The sequence below is a fragment of the Argopecten irradians genome, chromosome 6 (assembly GCF_041381155.1).
Source record: "Argopecten irradians isolate NY chromosome 6, Ai_NY, whole genome shotgun sequence".
In the NCBI taxonomy this organism is placed as follows: Eukaryota; Metazoa; Mollusca; class Bivalvia; order Pectinida; family Pectinidae; genus Argopecten; species Argopecten irradians.
The window spans coordinates 38,073,831-38,096,489 of record NC_091139.1 but is presented as its reverse complement, the minus strand read 5'-3'; the positions used below and the strand labels follow the sequence as shown (position 1 = coordinate 38,096,489).

The 22,659-nt window shown below is 35.5% G+C and overlaps 1 protein-coding gene across 2 annotated transcripts in view; it reads left to right on the top strand.

Annotated features, from left to right (window-relative positions):
- Window positions 1-22,659, top strand: part of LOC138325813 (receptor-type tyrosine-protein phosphatase mu-like) — a 130,047-nt gene that overhangs the window by 80,179 nt on the left and 27,209 nt on the right. For both annotated transcript variants that reach the window (XM_069271738.1, XM_069271737.1), the window contains exons 5-18: window positions 1,920-2,066; window positions 2,575-2,865; window positions 6,103-6,441; window positions 8,037-8,128; window positions 8,537-8,792; window positions 10,342-10,574; window positions 10,767-10,836; window positions 11,102-11,208; window positions 11,571-11,763; window positions 11,943-12,033; window positions 14,624-14,891; window positions 18,190-18,235; window positions 20,072-20,183; window positions 20,348-20,448. In XM_069271738.1, coding sequence (XP_069127839.1) covers window positions 1,920-2,066; window positions 2,575-2,865; window positions 6,103-6,441; window positions 8,037-8,128; window positions 8,537-8,792; window positions 10,342-10,574; window positions 10,767-10,836; window positions 11,102-11,208; window positions 11,571-11,763; window positions 11,943-12,033; window positions 14,624-14,891; window positions 18,190-18,235; window positions 20,072-20,183; window positions 20,348-20,448 — 2,346 coding nt within the window. The remainder of the gene's footprint in view (window positions 1-1,919; window positions 2,067-2,574; window positions 2,866-6,102; window positions 6,442-8,036; window positions 8,129-8,536; window positions 8,793-10,341; window positions 10,575-10,766; window positions 10,837-11,101; window positions 11,209-11,570; window positions 11,764-11,942; window positions 12,034-14,623; window positions 14,892-18,189; window positions 18,236-20,071; window positions 20,184-20,347; window positions 20,449-22,659) is intronic.

Sequence of the window (22,659 nt, the reverse complement as noted above, 5' to 3'; positions counted from 1 at the left end):
ATTATAACCATCGGAGAAGAATTATCTACATTTATACATAAATATAATGAAGCTGCTCTCGTCGTACTTAACAAGCAAATGTAAGTCTTCAGTCCATTAGGCAAGGAACCAAATCGGTCGTGCATGTTTTATCAGAATCCATTTCGGTCGGACGCTTGTCCTCTCATGGCGGACACGATCAAACTGACTACAGGTGCACAGGGTAAACGAACAGCCGGTGTAGTAGCACACGTTATTGTTTATATGAATTATTTAGGAAATGAATGATTAATATAAAATTTCACTTCCCAAGAGTTATTGATCTCTATTTGGGATTATTTCGGACATTAGCATGGTGCAATATAATGTATAGTATGTAATACGCTTTGATCTAGATACTAAAAACCAAAATAACCATCCCCATTAACCTAAGATATCTAAGTTTTCTGTGCAATCACGCCAGGGGAAAGTTAGCATTGTCTTTAATTCTCAAAGGCAACTAGTCGGGTTATTTAAAAATTGATGATAAACAATTGTGATGAGTTGTCCACTGTTCATGCTAAATAAATATCAATCTATTTATTAATTCTTTGTTTTATGCATTATGCCCTATAATTATGATCTTTTATATAATTTGGCGGCGAAAGAAATCTAAAAATTCCAGAAGAAAACCCATCACCCAATCGTCCATTCCTACCTCATTCATGTTTCGCGACCCAGGAGGTGAGATGATAAGTGATACCAAAATCGTGGTCCATTTTATGTATAGTCAGCCATTTCGACAAAAATTGATTACGTCATCAGTTTTACTGGTAATTACACACTCAAAGGAGAAATAACTGTAAAATGAGAATTTGATGATAACATGAATGATCGAACGTTTAAGTTATTGCGATCGGAAAAGGCATTTTAAACGTTTGAGTTAAAGTTGTGTTGGAGCTCGTGAATTCCCGAAGACGGGTCGTTATTTCACGCGAGATGTGAACGTGTAAACACCGGACATAAAACATCAATGAAACCTCCATGATTATCAATCACCCTGGTAATTTTGAACCAAGCTGGAATAAAAACTATGAATGATGTCGACCCTTCATAAGATTATGAGGAAAGACAATGAATAATTCAATGTAATGGAAATCAGAAGCTTGGCGATATTGAAGTTCCAGAATAAAACGATAGCCGTCCAAAACCCTGCGACAGTCAAATGGAGAGTGTCTTCTTGACGTCACAATAGCGTCTAAATGGCGACTATTAAATTGAAATCGATAATCAAAAATTATGGTTTGTTGATAGAGATAATCCAGGTCAAAATGCTGTTGTATATTTCATGTACAGAGAATTTTACACTCTTATTTGTGGAAACAATTCTATTGGAATGAGTGATTGCTTTCGTTTTAAAGATTTATCATATTTTCTTGTTTAAATTACAAAATTGCGCCACCCCCTGACATTACAATTATAGTCAAAGTAACTTAATATCGAATTTTTATTCATAGTTAGAGGTTTGCTGCGTCTCTTAAATCCCACGCGAAAGGGAGTAAAAATGAAGACTTTTATATTCATCTACAATCCTTTACCGTCAAATTCAGATATCTGTGCTGTGTAAAGATTTCGCAAATTGGTGCTTTTTCAGCAAAATTTCATCGTCAGAATTAAACATTATTGCTACATTGTTTCGGAAATTTTCACTTCCTGGAATAAGATTTTGTTTTCAAATGTTGTATTTTTTTCAGAATTAAATTGAAAGTGTCCATGTTCTTCATCAAAGGCTATTCCCCCATTTGAAATGATACTCTTGTAGTTTGTTTCGAGAATTTGATATACTTGTGTTTCCATCATATCTTTAGTATCGTTCCCATGATGTTTCGTTTGTTTCATTATTTTTCCATCAGTAGTAACCGATTCTTGAAGTTAAAACATTTCAGTTTTGATTTTTACAGCCGTCGCGTGTCCAGAGAACAGGTTCGGATGGGACTGCTCGAAGCGCTGTTTCTGCCAAGATTCCCGTCACTGTAACCGATTTACAGGCCCCTCCAAACAATGTCGTTGTATCGAAGGCTACTTCAATCCTCCATTTTGTCAAGCTGGTATGTATTGGTTCATGTTTTAGTTTCAACTGTTAGAATAGGAAATTCGCGGTATGGCTGATTTGTAATGTTCAATAACACAATTAAAATAGCACGTCACTGTCGAACGTTTCCAAATCCTTAGAGGGTTTACATTGGTGGTCATTTTTTTTTTAATCTAGAAACCATAGGGCACATCCTTGAACAAAGTTTCTCCTAAAGATATATCTGAAGTTTCTGAGTAAAGTTTGTTCACGATTGTCCTCAACAAAAGCTATAAAAAGAAGGCGAACATGAACAAAGTAACAAATTCGCGTAAATTACACATATTCCGGATGACTACCATGGTAACTAAAACTGCAAAATTTGAAATTTCCATTATAATTGGTATTGGTAACCATTGTGATGTTTGCGAAATAATAATGATGTTTCCCACTAATAAGTGACTTTGTGTGATTAAAATCTCTCTTCTCGGTGTTGGTATTTATTTAGATCGTTTAAGATAATGATGATACGATTTGATTAACAGTAACACCGCCCACGATATTATCCTTTACCAACGTCGAGGTCAACCCCGGCCAGAACACAACGCTCAACTGTACCGTGACGGCCTACCCGACCCCTAAAGCCGGTGAGATTGTGATCCGAGGTCCGGCCAGGAGACGCGTGACCCTGATGGACTCCGGGGAACTCGAGGTGTACATGTACACTAGATATAACCTGTACGCTGTGGAGTACGTTAACGCTGGCGATAGGTTCACGTGCATTGTCAACTCTGTGGCTGGTACCACGTCCACTACCATCACTGCCAGGGTATACGGTAGGTTTTAATATCTCTAATGGATGTCGACAGGGCTTAGAAGGTCAGCACAGGACATTTCATATACGAGACATATTTAAATTACATTTCATTTGGTTTGATTTATTTTGTTTTTAACGCAAAGGCAATTTTTGCCGATTGCATTTTTGGTATGGCCTGGTTGACACAACTGATTTAAATGCGCTTGACCTCTTATTTACATGCGATTTTTCTTTATCTCTTTCCTATATATACAATGTATCTGCCTTTCATAACGCACATTTTAATGAACTAATAATACTAATTATTATTTCATTCATGATTAAGATACAAAAATTACAGATAAATCCCTTCCCCCGTCTTCGCCAAGAACTGCGAAGAAAATAAAGAGTATGTACAAGAACGGAGTTTTATGTGTACAAATCAAGTTAATGGAAATTGTATGAGTATTTGATATCAATTTAGAATATGTGATGCTGGATTATTCTATAATTTGTTTCTTGTTCAACATTTCGACATTCTACGGTTACGCTCGCCACCATATGAGCAGTTTGAGCAGATTACTTAATACATTATATACATTGTAGATCGCAATGGGTCATATTGTAATTTGGCGTTGAATTCAACTTGATCATAAATACTGTTAAATGCATTGAATCGAATGCACTGGCATAAGAAATTCTTTGTCAATATATATTAATGCTATTAGGTTACAGAACATTGTGTAGAGCACGAAGATTGGATATTCCATTGATTTACTGAATTATAGAAAGTCCCGTTATGCTTTCATTAATCTTTCCTAAGATCTACATTAACATACTTTATGAAACGTACTTCATTTGGTTTCTTTCTAATTAGGATAATTATGCTAATAATCATTTAGTAAAGAATTCATAGAATACAACGGGTTAATACCATATATATAAAATACCTCGTATATACGTATTTATTACATAATTTGTTTACACCAATCTATATATGAAGAAATATAATATTTTCAACTATTACACCGACCGTTCAATAAAACCTTGTTATATTGCACGGTTCGAAGTTATATTGCACGCTTCCATGGAAACGTTATATTGCACGGTTCGAGATGTTATATTGCACGGCTTTAGGAACACCTCGCTGTTGTTGTTTAGTTTTGTAGAAAACTTCCGAGGAATTGCGAGTAACAGTGAGCTACGTTATTATGACGTCACAAAGGTTCACGCTCAATTCCGCGCTGGATTTAGAGATCTCGAATCAAGCACGTCATGTAGACGTGTAGTGTTACGAGTAAAGGACGAACACGATGAATGTATTAGATCAAAATGCTGCAAGCAGGTCTAATGTGAAAACAGACAATAAGACATCCAAACCGGAGTTACAACATGACGTACGTGGGCTATACGTCAATCTTTAATAGGATATTAGTTTTTTTTCCGTACGGTACGGTGTTGATGATTTTGTTAAGTGATTGTCGTATTCGTTTTATAAAAACGATATTCAACTGAAAAACTGGTGATTATGTAATAAAACAAATATTTCATGGTTACTGTGCTCTAGTTCATAATATTCAACCCGAGGTGATGGTAATCAACAAATGTTATATTGCACGAGGCCGAGGTGAAATATTATGAACTAGAGCACAGTAACCCATGAAATATTTGTATAATGTTCGATACCTGGATGGTAAACAAAACAAGCGTGGCCATGAGCGAAGGTAGTTTCGAGTAAACGGTGAATACTACAACTGTTTTAACATTTGACACTCATTTTTTCCACATATATAGACTGTGGCTCCTCAAATATTTAATATGATTCATTTACAGGTACAATTAAACGTATTCTGATAAAAAATGTTGAGTGAAAATAGTAAGATGTATACATGGGAAACTAAAGTGGGGTATATAGAACCAGGATAACGAATGCACTAGAATAAAGTTCGGTATCAGTTAGTTGTCTGTTCTCCTGCTGAAAAATTGCTCACAATTCGTAGCCTATATTTTGATATGTATTATATTTTGGAGAATCTAAACGGGATTGAAATATTTTTATGATTCGCTTTTCCAACTTTATTTCCCATAAATCAATGTACATCAACGTTTTCAATGATATATAACATGACGCAGGTGTACGAAAAGAGAAGAAACCCACAGAGCTTTAGGTAAAGAATATGTGTATTTTGAGACGGTGTCACCAATAAAGCGCGCTACGCCTTTACCAACACGTGTTCGATTTTGATGTACTGTAAAATACAGAGTTTTCGTTCTTAATCCTACTCCAACGAGCCCATCGGTGTTTTTTACTCTTATTCGATGATTTTAAAGCTTATTTCGGAATCCATCCAGTACTTGTGTACGTAATTACAAAAATTGTTTTGGAAATTCCGTTGTTTTTCTGCCTTCGCTTGCAGACTCGATATATTTAGCTGTGTGGCACTAAGTCGGAATCCCCCTCTTATACGAGGGGTTTTCTATTGTTTTTGAGAGAAAAAAAAATGGAAACATTTTTATGTGGGTATTTTAGCGGATATTTTCATAAGGATGTATGCTCTATCAATTCAGCAAAGTTTGGTAATCATGACGATATTTTTTCCCTAAAACATAATGGGGCTTAACACAAAAATAATTATAAAGAAAATAAGATGAAAGAAATGTTAAACAGTTATCGCTACTTCCAATAAAGATCAAAGATAATTACATTATTTTCCCAAGATTATCACTTTAGCAAATTTTCGTCAAACGTAATCTTCTAATTATTCTTAAAACTCTGCCAAAATCTCGAGGAATCTAATTGACCGAACAGCTTCAAGTTCCAAGAGATATGTTCAATCCAACGGTTTATTCAATTGAAATTTCCAACTGCTGTACTGCTGCTGTACTTTAAGTGTCTGTCTGGGCTCTAGGTGCAGTGCATGCTAGATTATAGATCTTTATTATATCGTTTTTTGGCGAATTCTCATTGAAATGGTCTGTGCCTCAATAATTCTGACACTTCAACAACTTGCATATAACCATCCATGAAAATGATGCAATTTATCTGGCATTTCATTGGTAAATACATTAGAACATATTAGTTTCATCCTCATATAATGTAAGATATAATTTGTCTTTGTATTTGTTTTTATGATTATTCATCCAAATTACATAAAGTAAATGTCTGTCGAAAATATGCTATTTATTTAAAGTGATATATGATATTGTATGGTACATGTATATAAAGGTAAAAAAATGACGTGATTTTCATTTATGTTTAAATGGTTAAATTTTACAGAACTTCCCCGTTTGGTCCGACCTCCCTTCATTGTTGACGGTGGACTAGGTATAAAAGAAATCCACATTCAGTGGCACAGGTGGGACCGGAAGCGGGGTGACACTGGGGACCCGCCCATCCTGTGGTACAGCGTCACTGCCCAGGATCTAGACGAGGGCACAGAACGACTGTCGGGAATAGTACTGAACATGAATTGTCAGTATATGTTCCTATGTAACTTCACCATTACCGATCTCCTACCAAACACAAGATATGCCATCAAAGTATCCGCGAGACGTGACGGTGAGGGAGGGGACGGTCCCCCCGGGCCTTCACTGAACGCCACTACACTCTGTGGAGGTGGGTATTTTAATTCAGTTTTATAGTAAAATCATGGTAGGTTTTTACTTATTCATCCCTGTTCTTTTATTATAAACTCTCTCAGCATTAGAATTGGAAGAACACAATTATGTGGTAAGGGGTGAATGAGCAACCGTCCACCAAGTGTGGTAGTAAAAGAGACACTGACACTGCTCACCTATATTGGATTTCACCATTTAGAACAGCAATGCAATTCGATTTAAGTGAGATGCTGATTGAGGTTATGAAATTAAATCATAATCTTCCAATGGCCATTCCAATGTTGGTTTCCTTGTGGTTTGTCCCTTCATCACTTTGATCTCAACTTTGATACTAGGCCCAGTTATGGCTTTGATCTGATAACCTTTCGGATTAATTTGTCACATCCTGATGCTAGATACACCCTAATGCCAAGCCACTGTTATGATTCATTGTCTCAATGAATTGGGTTACGTCTGTGAGATTCGATCTGAAAGTTATCGCAAGATTTCTTTATTAATCACGGATGATCCACTGTATTAAGATTCCTCGAAGATTCGGGATAAAGTATTGATAAGAATTTCGATGACTTTTGATAAACAATGGACTTCTTTAATAACTCGAGATAAGCTGTTGATTAGAACATTGAGTTAAGATATTTGGGAATTCGCCATGATTTGATATAAGCTATTGATTAGGAATGTCAGTAACACGTTCAATAAATGATTGGTACAGTACTGTGGATATTTGCCTAAAATTCACAATACAGACAGAGCGTGAGTAGCATGTGCTCCAAGCTGAAAGGGCAGACGGTAGATTTGATGAAAGTCTACCCACCCGGGACACCCGGGACACCCGTAACAACGTTACAGGCTATAACTATATTAACTTCAAAACCCCCGGTGGCGTTCGATTAGATTACAATGCCACACACACCTATGTATCGGGATCAGCAGGCGGAGAAGCAATACTCATTTACACAATATACCGGGTTTCAACACCCGGTTGTTTCCGCACTCATTCTTTATTTATAAGATGAAAATCTGTAATCAGCTGTGCCTCTGCGCTCAGCGCTAATTGTGTTTGAAAACAAGCCACAAATTGAATCAGAAATGCAATGTTTTTGTTATGGGATCTACGTATTGTGTCAAATCGGATTGATTACTCGTAGAAGAAATTAACCAATTACAGTCCTATTGTAGAGACCGGGGACGTTTAAAATAATAATAATATATATCGTAAATAGAACTTGTAAGACTACATGCTGGCATGAGAAAAAGGGTATTTCCATTTAATAATCCTTTTGTTAACTAACACAAGACAGCCAACCAACACAGCAATATGGTTGTGATATTAAATAAACCAGCTTCTGTATGTTAAATACCCGCATTACAGTTTACTAATAAAAATGGGTTGATCAAATAGGGACTATAGCATGGTACCTGCTCAACAAAGGAATATCATAAAGGTTCCATTGTATGTAGCGGTTTGTTTGGGGGAACTCGTTCGTATTACCTGATCGATTGTGGCTAATGTTGTTAGGGTTACGGTAAACTGAGAGATGTGCACGTGAAACTCATAAATATTTGTTATTAACTTTCTACATGTATTTGTAGCTCCCGAGCTTCCGCCAATTTTAAGGACGGTTACATCAGGGTTTGAATTCAACAGCTCATTTCCTCAGACCGAGCTCGTGGTTACGTGGAAGGTAATCTTGCTTTAGCCTCTTCTTACTGTGACAAATATGTATAAATATATTTTGAATATTCAAAATAATATTACTGCTATTCCAAAGAGAAATTGGTGTTGGTAAACACGTTTCCAGACTATAAATGGCAATACCATATTCCCCAGTTTATTTTAAATACGTTTTGTTGAGCGAGTTAACATACTGATTCCGAAATTTGGCTCTCTCATTGACTTTCATAATAGTTTTAGAACTTGCCACAGGTAATGCATTTGTTCAAAAATATTAAGAAAATAAAACAAAAAATTAATGACCATATTCCTAGTGCTTCCTGTATTGTAGAAGTAGAGAATAAAAAAATCAATCATTATTAGAGTAAGTTTTGAAGTACGAATAGTGGTCAAAAATGAAATGTCGTCTTAATTTCAGGATCCACCTCGGTCGTCATGGAACTGTGACAATATCAGCCAATACCAGATCACAATTTCGAACGCGCAGCTCGCGGGGACCAATCAGGCGGTACACGTGTCTGGGGCTACGCCTGCTGGACAAAACGGAGTGAAGAGCGCCTCGATCTCGGACCTACAGCCAGCTACTGAGTACTGCGTCACGATGAGTTTCCAGAGTGACCATGACCAATATAGTCCAGAATCAGAGCGGACATGTACATCTACTCCTAAGACAAGTACGTTCAGATTAGAGCTAAATTTATCAAGTAATATTTTCAAGGCGCTTCCCGAAATTTACATAACAATATCACCACCATGTCCTTTGCTACATTTGCTAAAGCCGTAATCCTGAAGGCTGGCAGCACTTCTTATATACAGACATACATACATGCATGTATTACATATTTAGCTATATAAAATTTACAAAACGTCGACTTCTTTCCTTCCATCTTTACATATCTACACCTCTTTTCATCTTTCAATGGAATATTGATAAACATAACGAAAATGTTACAATGAAATAATAAAAAATAGCGATAAAAATCATGTTAATCTAGTTCAAGTGATTGGAGATATAGTTGAAAATTTATTACAATGAATTATTTCTGTGTTTTTCGGTTTATGCACGGAAATACGTATTCTTGGACATAAATATATATAAGTGACAAGTCTTAGACAGATGTCCTTGCAATGGATGTGACAATACGTTATTTGTTCCATAAAAGTGTCAAACACAATAGAGAAGAAAAGTTTTTAAATGTTTTATGATGTTTAGGAGTGAGTACAGTTAGAAGTCACTTTTTCACACTTCCGCTGACAACAGCTAAGAAACTGGGTGTAGCATGTAATAAACTACGTCAAACAATCTTCAGCTGGGTGCTAGCTGTCTCATGCTTCTTAGAAAAGAAGTTAGTACACCGAATAAATCTACGCCAATGGTAACGCGAAGATCTGACAAGATGAGATTCATTTTAATTAGAATTACTGTGTGAAAATTTATGTGTCATTGTAATTACGAATGGGTCGTTTAGCACGCGCGTCGAGGCATCACGCGCATTCAAATACCATTTCCCCCCTTGTCCATAAATTCCATAACAAACTAGTAGCGCGTGGTTAAAAACCCGTGTAAAATACAAAATTTCCACACTGAAAATGTGCTTCAAAGATTGGAAGACACGATTCGCATACAAATTATATTTCAATTTCTGGTTGTTATCGAGTTACGAGCATCACGCACCTGTAAATCACGTGAACAAAATAGTCTCATTCGGATGCTGCGAGGACGTCGATGTTTGACGACAAAATTAGTTTGTGTTGTAATTGCCTTCTTTTAAATTTCATTCCAATTATACTGCCATTTTATTATTTGTTTCTACGGAGATATTCAACAAACTAAATGTCTTTCATGTCTTTTATGATATTTGCTATCAATAAATTTTGCCGATCAAAATTTTAAGCAGAAAAAGGATAATACACAAATGCTAATAATTCTCTACTATAGAAGGGTATACATCAAAGCTTAAGTAGATCATTTAACACACAATGGTATTTATCAGTTTACTTTGTTTTCCCGTTGAATCCGGATTCATAGCTGTGCCAAGCGTAAGAAATCACATTTAATTAACCACAGCACAGAAGATTTGCCCGATTCTTGCACTATATATGCGAAATAAAAAATGAAACTTCTGAACAACCTGCAGAAATTAGCCATTAATTTGAACAAATCCATACAATTACGTTCGGTTGTGGTTTCTGTTAAACGCATCAGATTGGTTAATGTTTTAGCGCCGTCAGCTCCACGAAATGTCAGATTGATTCGACGGACCAGCAACAGCTTGACTCTGTCTTGGGAGAAACCCTTCCGCCCTCCGACTGACGTCATGAGATACAATCTTGGCATCTGGAAAACCGACAGTCGGGAGTTTACGACAAAAATCGGAAAGGAAGTGACGTCATCAGCTGCAGTAGTTGCCCATACACTAGAAAATCTTGACTCGTATACTAATTACAGCATCGAGGTAAACTACTTTATACATAATAAAGACTATATCTATAGGAGATAATATTTCATCTAAAAATGTATATTATATTTGATTAGTAATATTTACTTAATTTTTTTATGAACTTGAAATATTTTGAGGTTTTAAAACGCAATGTATTTTGACTTCGAAAGTACTTTGACGTTTCAAACGAAGTGCATTGGTTTGTAGATCCGAGCTGTGAACTCTGCAGGTGATGGAGACCCAAGTCCAGTTTTTGTGGTTGCTACAGAGGAGGGGTGTAAGTAGATTATTTAATATATTTATGTTTGTATGCAATTGATGTACAAAGGCTAAATCTATTCCAAACAACTATTGCCTGTTAATTCTTCACAACTGCTGGTAAGACCCTCTTCGTTTTTATGCAGACATGACTTTTTGTTCTGAATGAATGTGGTATTTAAAAGCAGTTAAGTTTTCTTAATTGTTCAAAATGTTTGTTTTAGATTAAATGTTGCATGGTCTTTTAGCTATTTCTTTGTTTACATATAATTATACCTTTACAGTGCCAGGGCCAATTCAGAACTTCAGAAATATTTCTAAGACAGCGACATCTATTGGGCTAATCTGGGAAGATTCATCCTCCACACAGGGGGAGCTTTTGTCCTACCTGGTAAGTAATAACGCCGTGCTGTACCACTTCAATAGTGTCACTCTTGTTGTCTGGAAACCGACACATACCTATTCTGATTCTTGATACTTCTGTGGTTACCATCAAATTAAGTACGTTCTGTCTTTTCACATTTTCTTAGATATTGATTGTTATGTCATTGTGTGTGGAAAATGAAGTCATTTTCTTAGAAAACAAAATAATATTTTGGTCACAAACTCTTCTTGAAGCTTTCAATATATGTACCCAAATAAGACAATATGCCATTAAAGTATAAGATTTGTCATTTATAAAACTCAAATTGTGAAATTACATGGATATCAAAGATTGGATGTTGATTGAGATCCTCCATCCATTTGATACAGTTGTCCTGTTTCCCTGTCGAGTCCATGTCTGTTGCCCCTGACCAGCATCGCGAGGTCAACGTCCGGCCGAGCGTGCACCGTCATACCTTCAGTAACCTAGTACCGGCCACAAAGTACCTATGTAGCATCCATACAAGTACTAACAGGGGACCTGGACCTTCCACACGCATTGCTGTCTGGACCAAACCTTTGGGTAAGGATTATTAGCTGCTTTTTTGTTCTGTGTCGATGATCACTGATGATGTTGTCTTTGATTAAAGTTTAACTCATGGATTAACCATTTTCAGCTCACGTCTTTAACAATTAAAGAGGATTCTACTTATTTGAGACGTTTATTGGATTATATTGAGTAATCACCCGTCTTTGTTGCAGATCCTAAGGAACCCCCTACACCGAATATAATGGACCACACCGATACAACAGTGACAGTGAAATTGACAGCATCACAGGACAGAACCATTAGGTGAGTTAGGGGTGTTTCCGGACCAGAACGCTGGTTGGATGTGTGACTTTGGAGGTTGTAGTTTATGTTGGTTGTATTAGTGCAGGTGTGTCCTGAGTACTGTACGAGGAGCACTGTACTTTGATATATAAAGCCGGCGGTATGTATTGTCTATATACTCTAGAGAAATAATAAAGGTGATTTCGACACATAATACACACTGTAATCATTGTAGTGTAGATCAACACCGAGTTCTAATCCAATATGTTGAAACCTCATCCGCAATGGACGAAACGACTCCCCTAGCTATCACTCGTATTACACAATGCATTATACATACACATTTTACTGTATAATTGAAATGTATTGAATGGACCCCAATCAATAAAGGGGTGCCCTAGACTTGATACTTAATGTATAATATACAGGGTGTGCCCTAGACTTGATACTTGATGTATAATATACAGGGTGCCCTATACATTATACTTGATGTATAATATACAGGGTGCCCTAGGCTTGATACTTGATGTATAATATACAGCGTGTGCCCTAGACTTGATACTTGATGTATAATATACAGGGTGCCCTAGACTTTATACTTGATGTATGATATATAGGGTGTGCCTTAGACTTGATACTTGACGTATGATATACAGCGTGTGCTCTAGACTTGATACTTGACGTATAATATACAGGGTGTGCCCGAGACTTGATACTTGACGTATGATATACAGCGTGTGCTCTAGACTTGATACTTGACGTATAATATACAGGGTGTGCCCGAGACTTGATACTTGATGTATAATATACAGGGTGCCCTAGGCTTGATACTTGATGTATAATATACAGGGTGTGCCCTAGACCAGATACTTGATGTATAATATACAGGGTGCCCTATACTTGAAACTTGATATATAATATACAGGGTGCCTTAGTCTTGATACTTGATGTATAATATACAGGGTGTGCCCTAGACTTGATACTTGATGTATAATATACAGGGTGCCCTAGGCTTGATACTTGATGTATAATATACAGGGTGTGCCCTAGACTAGATACTGGATGTATAATATACAGGGTGCCCTAGACTAGATACTGGATGTATAATATACAGGGTGCCCTATACTTGAAACTTGATGTAAAATATACAGGGTGCCCTATACTTGAAACTTGATGTATAATATACAGGGTGTGCCCTAGACTTGATACTTAATGTATAATTTACAGGGTGTGCCCTAGACTTGATACTTGATGTATAATATACAGAGTGTGCCATAGACTAAATACTTGATGTATAATATACAGAGTGTGCCATAGGCAAAATTTTTGTTGTATAATATACAGCGTGTATCCAGTGTCATCAGGTCGACAGTCAGGTTTTGCTATTACCCTCGATTGTATGGCAATGTTTTCTTTTTATTATTTTCGTGTACAGAAATACGTTTATTTGTCATATTAAAATGAATTGTACGCCTTGTGTTGAAGTATTTAACAGTTTCGAAATTGCTGGTACCACAACACGAAGGACGTAAGATATTAGCTGCTAATAGTCTGAAACACTTTTTGAATACTTTGAAAACTCTTTATTCCCACATTGCTTCTTACGTTTCCTTTGATAAATTGATATTTTACAGCATTTGTATCGTATTTGGAGATAAAGTCAAGTGGAAATTCAAATCCTGTTCGATTCTGTATGATTTGGGCATGGCAACGCATAATATTGTGACAGTAAATATCAGTTATCTCGATAAAGAAATTTCTTGTACAGACTGACATTGAAATCATACAACATAATGCAGTTCTGAAAAAATGACATATGTTGGACGATTTATTTTTTTTGGATGTTTTTTGCTGATTCAAGATATGTAGAAATTTTTTGAAAATATTCTGGAAAACTGCCCCGACAAGTTCTTGTGATGAAGTTAATTTCAAAACGATAAATAAATCCGCTTGATGAAAACTAAGAACAGCGCAATCAACTTTTGGCGACACATACTTTTGTTATCCATTCAACGATTACATCGAAACTGATTATGGTGTCTTGCAGTGACTTAAATAACTACATTACCCGACTAGCTACCTAAGGCTACAAACTTTTTGCTTTATCCTTCACTAACGAGTCCTAGGTGAATACAGCCACAGTTTGAGGCAATCTGGTTAAATAGTGACACGATTTAGTACATACACATGGGATTTTGTATCCTGTTCTCAAAATCCTTTAATTATTGGTTGGCCTTGCAATCCCGTCCACAATTTTGGTATTTTGCTGAATCTTCTTCATATTTCGAGGTTTTAGATACATACCATTATCAAATAACCAATATGGATTGGTAATGGATCTTAAAGTCATAGACGGGTCTTTCACCGCGGTCAGATTTTAAAATCATTTCGATTTACGTTTTTGATTTAATTTTCATCAAATTTTATTTCAAAGACGGTAAATGATCAAGCAACAGGCTGTATTAGTTATCGCTCTAAGTAGCAAGGAATATATACACTTTATTTAACAAAATACAGAGTTTTAAGATATAAATAAAAACTATTAGGAAGATATATTATTTAAGCACTGTGGTATATAATTATAATGTATATGTTCCTGTCTCTGTTGCAGTTTCTATCGTATGATCGTTGAGAATGTGAGCTCTGGCCGTCTGACCAAACGGAGCATCCCAGAGAGCGTTCGCCAGGTTGGTTCAGATTTCCATGAAGCTCGAGCTAAGGGTCTCGGGGCTTACATCGCAGCTGAACTGACTCCTGACCAGCTGACTGTCCCTTTTGTGGTCGGAGACAATAAGACCTATCGGGGATACTACAACGCCCCGCTAGTTCCGTCCCAGAATTACGACATCTGGTACGGGGCATTCTCCAATGTTGACGGGGTGAGTTTAAATTACTTTATTTTGGTAAATTCATATATATTTTGTTACTTATTATCCCGATGTCAATGTGGCGATTTAAGACTAATTTTGGTATGTTTGATTTACATTTGCTTGCAAATGTACATAGCGGAGAGCAGTTTTGTATTAGTTATTCAAGCATTGGTACTTCACTAAAATATTTGCCACAATAGATTTGTATGATCAAGAATATCCCGAAAATGTACAGTGTATCTTGCTGAAATAGTGTGTCTAGTAGTACACATTATACAACCATAGTACTCGAAGAACTTGCTATATGAGACAATATTTGAACTCCATTTCGATATAAATCAAGTTTTTCTTTGATAATATTACAGAATGGTCGCTTGTTACAGAATGGCACTTGTTAAACCAAATGGTTTCTTCCTTAAACGAAAAAAGTTATTTCGAATGAAAATGTCCTATTTTGATTTGAATGAAAACAAATTGTAATTAATAATCTTTTTAGAAAACGTTTAAGCTGTGATTAAAATATAGAATGTACCCGTAAGGCGACTTTAAATTTGATACATCCGTTGTGACGATGATGAAAGTTCTTTGCTAATTGGCCAGCTGTGTTGGAGTAACCATCGATCTGTATACATGTTTAAATATGGGGTTACTAGTAATGGTGTAAAAGTGTTATATACAGATAGGTTTTCGTCTAATCACATCAGTACCCCATTGCCTGCTTACATTTCTGGTTCAATAATTTGAAATAAACAATAGCCGTAATTTCATTGAAATTGAATAGAATTTTATTAAATCAAGTGTATGAATCGCTTCGTTTAATGAAGTTAAAAAACCATTTGCAGCACATTCTGCATACCAACATATATCATTGGATCGGAATGGATCTTATATGGCATGATTACACATCTTGTGTATGCATTCAACAATATACAAAGACAATCGAAAATATTTCAACATCAATCAAGCCGATTTTGATGGAGTTTGTTCAGTTTTAATTATTATGTTCCAAAACCTGTATTTATAGATGGAAAGAATAAACGAATTTGTTTGCTAATTTAGGTAGTTTTGTGTTCTGATAAATGAGCTAAGGGTCCCGGGTTACTGTAGAGAATCGATGACGTTTCTTTGTATCTAATGCCACGTTTCGCTCGTGTGGCATTTGATAAGTGTTGGAGACAACTGTTAATGCTGACTCCGCAAAAATGTTCAACAGCGAACGTGTCATTGATATTCTGAAATGTTCTAGAGGTTTCCAAGGAACTTATTAAGAAGCTGAAATCCCACTTTATTGAAATGGCAATTGGTTCGCCAAACCTTCCCAAAATTCTTTTTTTACTTAATGTATTGGTACGTAGTTATCTAATTTCCATTTTGTTATACAATGAGTATTTTATTGAGTCTCACGTTTTAATGTATCTGGCAATGATAAGCTATCAACAATTGATTGTTTGTGATTTAATTATTTGTGTTCTGTGTTCGAGAAGATTGTTCACGTGATACATACGAAAATACCGTTTTACCATAGTTTCGACTTTTAGTATTCTTTAATGATGTGATGCCCAAAATTTGTTGATGAAGTTGGTTAAAACATCCATTTACCCAACATATTTACACTTTTGCACGATATTTGTACGGAAGCTTTAAAGTATCAAATATGACATCTTCGGTCTGGGATGCCACAATTTTGCAGACAATCTTCGTAATGCGCGCTAGTGCAATAAAAAACAATTGTACGCAAGCTACCCCATGTATATTAACCATAACCATTAAAATACATTTCAAATAATTCGTATATTTACATTCTTTGATTTTGGAAGATCTTTTCTAATATGGAATTTTAACAAAAATAAATATAGTACCGATGATTTAATTCATGAAATGAAAAAGATATTTTGACAGTTATCATTTAACGTTTCCGTCTCAACATTCATGATGTCATAATGGCCAAGCATTGGACGTCATTTACCTGATATACATCACATCGACTCGGAGTATAGATATATAAAACTAGTTACCATTGATTTGATCTACTGCCACGTTACTGGCGACAATGACTTTTTTTCCATTATCAAAACATTAAATACCGTCAATATTACACCTTAGACTGATTCGTCAGTTATTCATTGAATTCTGACGCTCTCTTTCATTCATTCACATGGTGTACGAAAAAATCTTAACCATCACGCACAAAAATATTGATATCTATAGATGCTGAAGTTTTGGAATGAGTATGGGAAAATGTAGAAGTACTTAATATGCACGATAATAGAATTATCTGATCTGCAAATAAATATTCGTTTAAGTAGAGATAAATGAACGTCCTTTGCTGCAGAGTTATCACACTGTAGATGTGAGGCTGAAAACAAGACACGTTTATTCTAAATCTTTGTCAGGTGTTTTCCCGCAGGGAGATTTCAGTTTAGTAATCTTGCCTCTTTATTGGACGTTCGTTTATGAGCCAATGACACTTCGTGATCAACCTTCCCCGTTAACGTTGACAAAGTAGGACGTATCAGGCGAGAGTTATTTGTAACAGTAAAAATCAAGAAGGAAGTGTTGAAAACGCGGTTACTTTTGACACTGTCTGTGGCGCACAGGGAGTTATCCTCACTTATTTAATGTATTCGTGAACGCCTCTAATTAACGAAGCGAATTTCAACACTTTTTTATGAGACTTTTATTATTGTTTTCCTAAGAATGCAGGTTTTCTTCGAGCATGAATACATTTATGATTCCCTATTTTCTGATGAAGATATTGCATTACACTTGTTTATTGCTATGAAACTTTACTGAGTTTTGTTTTTTTCTGGTAGAAAATTATGCAAAAAACAGTGTGATTTCAGGACTATTTGCTTGCGAAACTCAATGATACCGTTTTACGATCAGGTCGTGAATGTGTGTAATAAGCTTGACTGTTAGTAATTCAATGGAAAATATTGTTCCCCGAAGATGTTCCAGTCCCACGTTATCTAATGTAATTTAAATAGTAATTTTATTTCATGAAAATCATAACTATCTTCCATCGAATATTGTCTTTTTTTGTAAGAAACAGGAATCTAATTTTTGCTTTGTGCCTATAGACAAATCCCTTACGTGGGATTTAGATACTGGTACCTCTGGTTTAATGCTTTGCTATGTGTCCGTCAACGCTAACATTAAGTGTAACATTAAAAATAACTATCTGTCGTATTCATTATAGAGCTCACTGCGGCCCTTTATGGGTCATATATCATTTGTATAGCCCTATACCCTTGCGTTACTAATATCTCGTCATTTTTAGCTAATCTAGAATGATTCTTTGTTTCAGACATTGCGAAAATCTTTCTCCAAAGCTGAGCGAAGCGTTGGCGTTGGTATGTACAACATTTAACTATAAATGCATTCTACAGTAAGCTAATTTCTCACATTCTAGTGAAAAGTCTGGTTATCTCGACGCAATGCAGGCATACGTGGAAATAGAAATTTTTTATCGCCAGTTATTTTCTCGATTAAGCGGGAGAGACATTGCTATGATCGCGAATATTTGTTCAGAGGAATATTGAGAACTACTGAAATATACAAAACATGAACAACATATCCGAAAATTTAAACCGCTAAAATATAATGTTCTTGTTTTAAGTTGAAATCGCGAACATTTTCATCCGCGTAAATAGCTGGCTATGTGGTATTGGTATTGATTGCATGCTGTTTTTAGATATGAACTCATTACATACAAATGTTATAGGTTTTATCGATTTACGTCGATTTTTTATCCAAGGAGCTTTTCCTGATAAAATACATCACGATTCCATTCCTTTCGGATGCTTACCATACCGACGTGGCCACCTGTCACTAGCAATCGACGCGAATAGTGAAAAGGAGTCTGCTGACTTAAATGCATATTAGAGTACACAAACGGATGTCAAGTTGTGTTTTTGAGAGGTGGTGACCCCTCCGGATACATGCTGACTGGAAATCGATCCTCCCCATTATCCTTCGGTTCATATTTACTTTAATCAATAAAAGAGGTATAAATGTTTTCAGTTTTCCCAAGGACGTTTTTTTCTCCTCGCCAGATAGAAAGCTAGAACATTATACATTACAATTAGAAACAGTTTACATCTCAGCATGTTTGTCACACGCATTAGATGTAAAAGTTTGATTATATAGGACATGCTGAAAATAACCTAATTACGGACTTAATGATGGCGCGTATGGATAAGACTTATCGATGTGTGCTCGCTGCTGTGTTATATCAATGCGCTACACAATCGGTCCATTAAAAAGTAATTTTAATAGATGTAATCCTAGCTGTGACAAGGGCAAATCAAAATGAAATTGTTACCACTTAGTTATAACGATCACTAATCACTTGACAAGTATACAGACATGTATTGGAACACAGCATTATGTCTCACGTCAGGGCAGTGCTTCATTAGAATGTGGCTTAATGATTGGAATATGGCATTCAAATCTGTATCAGGCGGCTAAAGTACACACATAAATCTGTACAATTAATTGAATTGAACCGAATTTGATATTAGTTTCTCTTAATTTGTTTCACGTTGCTAGCACGTAGACATACAGATTTGACGTCAGCATCATAGAACAAGGCGTTCTAAAAGATAAGCGTTCTCTTTGTGATAGCCCTGGACCGTAATTATGTTAAAGAGCTATCACAAATGACTACCGATTGTGAAACTTTACTAATACACATCGGCGTTATTGTTTGTTAACAATTTCTGTCATTTAACACCTGGAAGTTAACCTCACAATTACTGTACTATTTCAAATCGGTGTTTTTGGCTTACTATGTAGAGGATAAGGTAGAAATCGTCAGATTCCATAACTTGAATAATCTACCTTTAAAAGCAGTCCCTAAAATGTGATTTTATTTAATACCATATTACTTATTTTTTATTGTTATCAAGGCTATCGATTTTGAGAATTTCTTTGGATTTTATGATCGTATTTTAATAGATATACAGGTATTAAGATTGCTAACTAATTGTAAATGTATCCTATTGTCAATAATTCGGGACTGTTTATGTTACAGTCATTTGGTTTCATCATTTTGGCCTTTTATTTCGGATTATTAATATACTAGCTTTATACCGTTTTTACCTCATTATGGTTTCATAATTATATTGCATATTTTGCCTAGATTATGAAGATGAATTTTAAATTTCTTTTATCACTTTTTGCTATAGCCCTAAGTGTTGCCCCTGCCCCGGAGAGTAACCACGTGCCTGTGATTATCGTTGTTCTCGTCGCATTTATCATCCTCATCCTCGTGTTCGCTCTTCTGTTGTTCCTATGGAGGTGAGTGTATTGATACCGAACTTAATCACTGCAAAAACTATTGGTCTTGTAAATATTAATCATGTTTGAAATCTTATAAACAGTGCTTGCAGGAATTCTGATAATTCAGACTTGCACAACAGCCTTTTAAAACTGCTGCATTACAATTTGTTCCATTTTTGAAGAAAACGTCATTTAGCTTCGGAACGTGAGAAAGCGGAAATGCCTAACTTTGGTCCAACTATTGTACCGGAACCGGATACATCAACCCCGTCTACTCCTGTCGGTAAGGTTCCCTTTTATTCTTAACCAAAAAGTCACTAAAACAATTTTTCGTTCATTTTAATAAAGAACCACCGTGAAAGAAACACGATAAAAAATTGATTCAGATAGTAATATTTTCCCAACAAAATGTCCTCATTTGTTGCAATTAAGTTTTAGATTAGTTTTATATTCATTACAACATTCCAGAGTCATATTTCTTTACCGCAGAATAATGGTACAAGTTTAATTGAATATGACGATCATTCTCCCCTGTATCGTGATAAAATTACATTGTTCACTAATATCACTCCATGCAAATGCGTTTTAAGCTCACGCTGAGCTTGACAATGAGGAAAAGGTCTGAAAAAATCCAGTCAAAACGAAACTCGTTTACAGAGGACACAAGTCAATTATTTCCGATTCTAGTGAAATCGTTTTCATTGGTACAGTATAGGTACCTGGCTAGTTATAGTGGATCTAGTGTATATGTTATAAACATTGATATATGTCTTTTGATTACTTATTCAATAGTACTTTTATATAGAACTCTTTCCATGCTATAAAGATTAAATCATTCATGTTTTATGTCATATTATTTCCTAGCAGAAGCAATTTCCATAAATCGATTTCAGTCGACTTTCTCTTATTATTCCCATAAAATTATTTCCAAATTTTGTCTCCTTGAACAAAGCCTAGTTTGGCCTGAAAACATCAGATCATTTCCATTTAATTGTTAGAACCCAATGTAGTATAAAACTCAATTCTAACTGCCTTACACGCATTCTTCCTTGGGAATTTGGGAGTTTAAAATTCAATAAAATGGTAAGTGATGTGAAAGAAGAGACCGTGAATGTTAGCATGTTGATGTACATTGCACATCCTTCTAGCTTTACTGTTATTGTCAGTGAGCGGTGCGCGGTTTGACATAGCAAGGTCAGAATATGTGAGAGTAACGAAAATTGTCCTTGATATGAACACAGTACGAAAAAGTTTTGATCAGAGTTCCTAAATTACATATAACATAAGATACCTTCAATATATGTAAAGAATGTGATAATGCATTACACTATAAATGAAAACGGGTGAAGTGTACCCGGAAAATTATATAAATAAGAATTATATGACTTGTGTTTCATTTATAGACGGAAATCGATGTGCAGTGAAAGCTTTCAGAACTATGAATGAGAAAGATACTTTTCTTTAGAATTAACGGTTTAGTAGTAATATACTATATATATTATCTATTGCTGTAATCAAAATACTAAAAACAATGCGTGAATCAGAGTAGTAAGTGTGATCAATACAATGAATGGCTGATAGAGCAGGAACTACGAGTATGTGGAGCGCTCTATACCCTAGGTACTGGCGTGGCTTAGAAGATTGATCGAGACAATGCTGCGCTTATCACAGGGAGCATTGTGTATTGCTATTGTTACCCTCTCGTCTTCTGCTTTTCCTTAATTGCGTTTTTAAGACCACTGTTAAATGGTGGCGTGCCAGTGATTCCCATTATACGTGTTTCGCGATGCTTTCCATTGTTGTGAAAAGCAACCGACTCATTGTTGGAGTTGCAGTTTTTCGTTTTGCTGAATGCACTAATTTGTTTCGGTGATATTTGAAATATTTTGAATTCTTTGAAAATGCGTAATGTCCCATGTTATTTGTCTTTAAACGTAGGCAACTTTAGGGTATTGTAACAATGTTTTGATTACATGAAACGGTTTAAATTATTTCTTTTAAAATTAAGTGTAAGAAAAGTAAGACTATTTTTCCTTGTTAAACACGCAACGATTGCCTCAGTGCGTTAAATTCGAATAAATTAAACGTTAACTGACTGTTAGTTGCAAACCCACAACAGTTCCATTGTTCGATTAATCATCCCGTTGTTCTGAAATTGAATTTGCATATTCTGTAGTTTGTCAATGGAAATGATGCATGCTAATCTAAACGACGTTGATCTATTAAGAATGATATTAACATATCACGATTTAGAATTCCGTATGGAATGGGCCCAGTTTAAACAATGTTTGGCAATATATGGCAAATAATAAATATAGTTTAACGATTTTATTAACATTACATCTTAATGAATATCAAGAATATTTGTTGCCTTTTAACTATTTTGCCTTGCTTTGACCGCTAACTTATCTTTGGATATTTTTCGCTTGCAATGTATGTTCTCTACTTGATTTTAAGCGTTATTTCAATCCGTCACAAACGTTTGACTCATGTG